Source organism: Volvox carteri (assembly GCF_000143455.1).
Source record: "Volvox carteri f. nagariensis unplaced genomic scaffold VOLCAscaffold_72, whole genome shotgun sequence".
NCBI classification, from domain to species: domain Eukaryota; kingdom Viridiplantae; phylum Chlorophyta; class Chlorophyceae; order Chlamydomonadales; family Volvocaceae; genus Volvox; species Volvox carteri.
This window is the reverse complement of record NW_003307615.1, coordinates 131,404-136,012: the sequence shown is the minus strand read 5'-3', so window position 1 is coordinate 136,012 and position 4,609 is coordinate 131,404. Positions and strand designations below refer to the sequence as shown.

Genomic DNA, 4,609 nt, shown 5'->3' with positions numbered 1-4,609 from the left:
GGGGCGGCGGCGGCAGCTAGGGGCCCCAGTGTTGTTCCCGAGGAAGCGGAGGAGGAGAAGGCTACAGAGGAATGGTCCGGCAGCAGCTTACAAGGACACGAACTACTGGGACGAGCACGGCGCGCCGTACACCATGCGGTGCAATCGCTGCTTTCAGAGCCCTGTCCCGCCTCCTCCAGTCCGCCTTCGTTGCAGTCGTCGCCGTGGAGGGGCGCCAGCGCGTCCCGCCCGCCGATGCTGCAGCTGCCGGATAGCATTTGGAACGGCTACATTCGATCCGTCGGCACTGGGATTGGTACGGCAGCCCGAGACCCGTTTCCTCCGCACAGCAGAACAAGGGAGGAGGCGGCGACGGTGGCGGTGACGGCTCCGCCACCGCCGTCGGCACACCTCAACGGCATTGGCGGCGGGGGCGGCGGCGGCGGCTTCCTGACACTTTGTGAGTTGCTTCAGCAGCAGTGGACGGTGGTGGCGGCGGATCCCAACAAGGCTCAGGACCCAGGCCTGGGGGACCGGCAGCGGAGCTCGCGGTCGCGTACTTCTCCGTCGGCACGAGCACCGGATGCTGCTGCCGCCGCCGTAGCCGCCGCCGCGGGTCCCGCTGGCGGCAGCGGCTGTAACGGCGGCGGCGGTGGCGGCGGCAGCCGCCGCGACGGCGTCACCCGGGTAGTGTTCCGCGGGCTTCGTGTACGGATGGGGTTGCACAGCGGCGTACATTCGTACCAGGACATGGACCGAAACGCTGCCAGCGGGAGAGTGCAGTACAGAGGCGAGGTGCTGCGCGTGGCGAAGGCGATCTCGGACGCGGGGCAGGGGGGCATGGTGCTCCTGACGCACGCGACGCAGGCCTCGCTTCGGGAGGCAATTGCCGGCGGCACTGGCGGAGGCGTCAGTGGAAGCAGCGGCGGCGGCGGCGGTGGCGGCGGCGGCGCCGGCGGCGCCGGCAGCGAGAGTGTGGGCTTGGTGCGCGCACGAGGCGGCGGCGGTGCTGGCGGCGGCGGAGGCGCCGTACCGCAGCATTATGTGTTCCTGTGGATGGGCCGCTACTGTCTTTCCGAAGGCCTGGCGGATTTGCATATATTCCAAGTACGACAGTACGGCATGTAATAACGAGGCCGTTCCCGGTTCGGCCCTACCTCACACGTTGCCATGCATGAACCATCCCGCAATAAGACAGACAGCCGCATAGCGCAACGCTTCGTACCGGTCTTCACTTGCCTGCCTGCAGCAGATCCTCAAAAACGTCATTTTGGTGATAAACAAATGCGCAGCAGATAGTGCTAAGCTGATTCTGTGGGTGGTTGCGATACGAGGGAGGGAGGGAGGGAGGGAGGGAGGACCTCCTTCAGCCGTACTGACCTCTTCCCCCGTCTTCTTCCGATCCTCCCTAGTCCTGTTCGAGAACATATCGTCGGTCGCATGTGCCGGTCCGTACAATTGATTGTGCTCCCGGCCACCTGCCTCGGTAACCGAGCTCCGATCGACGGGCTCTGACGGGCTCTGAAGGGCTCCCCAAACACCTCTCATCGTCGCCATTATCGTTGTGTTGTTTTCCCGCCATCCCACGACGATCTTATTTGTATCACCACAGGTCATCAACCGCCACCTAGCAGGTCGCCTCGTGCTGCAGCTGCGCCGCCGCCAGCTACTGCGCAAAGCCATGGTGCTACGGCCGCTGGCGGGCGTACTGCACGCTCCTGTGATGGGTTACGCCACGACGGCGCGGCTGTCTGTTGTCGGCGCTGCCGTACTGATGGCGTGGGATGCTGATGTCACTGTACGGGCGTTGAAGCTGCTGCAGGAGGCCCTCCTGGAGGAGCTTCGGCGGGTGGTGACGGCGGCATCGAACAGCAATGACGGCGGCAGCGGCGGCGGCGGTAGCGGCGGCGGATTGCGCGCATACGTAGCGGAGGGTGCGCTTGAGTTCACCGGCGCCGGCGCCGGTGGTTGCGGATACAGGTGCAGCCCCAGCGGCCTCAGCGGTGGCGGCGGCGGCGGGGCCAGCGGCGGCGGCGGCCCCAGCGGTGGCGGCGGCCCCAGCGGCGGCGGCGGCCCCAGCGGCGGCGGCGGCGGCGGCGGCCCCAGCGGCGGCGGCGGCAACGGCTTCCGCAGTAGCGGCGGTGCTGTAGCCGCAGTCTGCACAACTCCAGTTACTTCATCCTACCTCCCGCCGCACCCGTCGTTTAGGGGTCAGTGCTCGTCAGCATCGGCATGGGCGGCAAGTGGGGCAGGGGCCGCTGGACCCACTGCTGGCGGTAGCGGCCCGCTGATGTGTAAGCTGGTGCTGCCGCCGTCATCGCAGCCACCGCAGCTGTCGGCGCTGCGAGAGACGCATCCGCCTTTGGAGTCCGACGGGGGGCGGTTACATGATTGCTTGCTCCCTGTACGGCCAGGCCAGCGGCGGCGGGGGTACTTCTCGGAGTCCGGCACCCCCACCGTCGCGCCGCTCAACGCCGCTGCCGCCGCCGGCACCATCATCGCCGACGCGGCCGCCGAAGCAGCAACAGCAGCACCGACTGCCGTACTTTCAGAGGACACGGCCTGCAGCACGATGCGTCCTGACGGATGCGTGAAGCCTCGAGGGGAGCGCCGTACCTCGATGCCCGGCGTCATTCCGCGCCAGGACGCCGGCGGCAGCGGCCGCGGCGGCGGCGGTTATACTGGCTCGCGTGGCGTCGTTGTCGGCGGCGGCAGCGGCACCGGTACGTCTGAGCGCCGCGTATCCGTCGGCGGCGGCTCGGGACCAGCCAGCCGCGCGGGCCTCATGACGGTGGTGCTGGAGGGTCCCCCGGACGCGGCGGTGAGGTGGCTATTGGCCGCTCTGCAACGGCTGCGGGAACTGGACTGGTAAGCGGCTGCTCCACCTAGCACTTTTGGCGGGGCGTAGTAGGTAGGAACTGCACAAGACAACGACGTGACGGCAATAAGCGTTACATATTCGCACATTACATACAGACTTACGCACACTGCACAACGCCCCGAAGACGGCAGTTGGCTGAGGCTGCCTCAATCGTCCAGCCCGGCCTCCACACCTGCATCCTGCATTGATGCATTTTCAGCTGAATGGTCCTCTCCACAGATGGCCCCGAACACCTTGTGCGGTGTGTGTCCGAGCCCACGCAGGCCTCCTGAGCTTCTAGAACATCCCCTGGCCGAGGAGGTGGTGTTTGACTGGATGAGGGCCGGCGACGGATCCCGGCGGCAGCACCATCAGCAGCGGCAGCAGCAGCAGCAGGCGGCGGTGGTGGTGTGTCGAGGGCTGCGCGCGAGTGGGGCGGTGGCGTGGGGGAAGTTGCGGGGCTGCCTGGCAGCTGGCAGCCTGGGAGGGCAGCTGACCTATCGAGGCCGTGCGTGGACGGTGCTGCACAAAGCTGCTGCGATCGCTAAGGCGGGGCAGGTACGCCATTGGCCCTTGGATAGATGCGGTAGTGATGGATACCACCAAAATATACATATGTGACATACATACACACATGCATGCATACGTAGATGGTTTTTAAGAGATCAAAACAATTGTGAGAAAGATCGACATATGAATTGGTGGTGTGTGATGTATGCGACGTGGCCTGACGTGTGCTTGGACTCCAAAACCCTAAAAGGCCGCGTGGGACCCAGTCCCCCTTCCCAACCCCAACCCACACCTTGCCAGTTAATATCAGCGCTGTTAACAACATCAACGGGACTCGCTGTCACTTGTCAATTGATGACCAGGTCACCAATAAACGGCAAAATCGTCCCCTGATGTCCGTATGGCCTTGTGATGGATGGCCTTGGTCTACATACACCCCAAAGTGGCAATGTGGCCACAGCGCACCGCAACCACCCAGCAAAGTGTAGCTCTACATTGCGCGGCACTCTGGTGACCTCTTTACATTCTAAGCTGTACACTTTACGAAGCGCAGCGCAGCACATCAATTTGATCACAGCGCACCAACAGCACCATGTGTTCTGCGTGCGCGCGTGCGTGTCTCAGGCTAGCTGAGTGCCGTGCAAAACACACGTCGCACCGGATGGCCGAATGCACCAAATAGCCACCACCATTGAGTTGCACGCATTGCGAGCCTGACATTGGGCAAAGTTCAAACACATGAATTACAACAACAAGCAGCAGGTGGAGCAATGCAGAGCGCCGCGCTGAGCCCCGTGCCCCGTCCACTGTCTCCACTGCTGCTTCCCTCCCTCCCTCCCTCCCGCATATCCTGACCCGTAGGTGGCCACGGACTCCACCACGGCGGCCATGTTACCCCGGGAGCTGGCAGCTCGGCTGGTAGTACGGCAACTGTGAGCCATACAGTGTCGGGTTGTGTGTTTTGCGGGGGACTATCCGGTGCTTTCGGCACGTTGGGCTAGTATGCGAATGGTGCTGACAGTTTGGCAGGAGGGAGAGGCGAGGGGGCGTGTGGGGGTTTGCGTGTATGGCTTTTTAATGTGGGCGCCTGCATATGCGCTCGCGTGCACACATGCACATGTGCGCGTGTCACGATTTGTCCACTAGGGACCGCTCTTGACGTGGGGCGGAAAGCAAAGCAAAAGATGCTTTCAGACAGTTGCTTTGTACGGCACAAGAAGACGTAATGTCGTGAATGTTGCACGAAAGAGTTAGGACAGC

The 4,609-nt window shown here is 63.9% G+C and overlaps 1 protein-coding gene across 1 annotated transcript in view; it reads left to right on the top strand.

The window, feature by feature from the left end:
- VOLCADRAFT_98419 (uncharacterized protein) overlaps positions 1 to 4,285 on the top strand; it is a gene marked incomplete at both ends in the record, with an annotated part of 15,307 nt that extends 11,022 nt beyond the window's left edge. The window contains 5 exons of the mRNA XM_002957317.1: positions 196 to 774; positions 1,592 to 1,777; positions 2,303 to 2,847; positions 3,124 to 3,397; positions 4,211 to 4,285. Coding sequence (XP_002957363.1) covers positions 196 to 774; positions 1,592 to 1,777; positions 2,303 to 2,847; positions 3,124 to 3,397; positions 4,211 to 4,285 — 1,659 coding nt within the window. The remainder of the gene's footprint in view (positions 1 to 195; positions 775 to 1,591; positions 1,778 to 2,302; positions 2,848 to 3,123; positions 3,398 to 4,210) is intronic.
- Between the last annotated feature and the right edge of the window lie 324 nt (positions 4,286 to 4,609).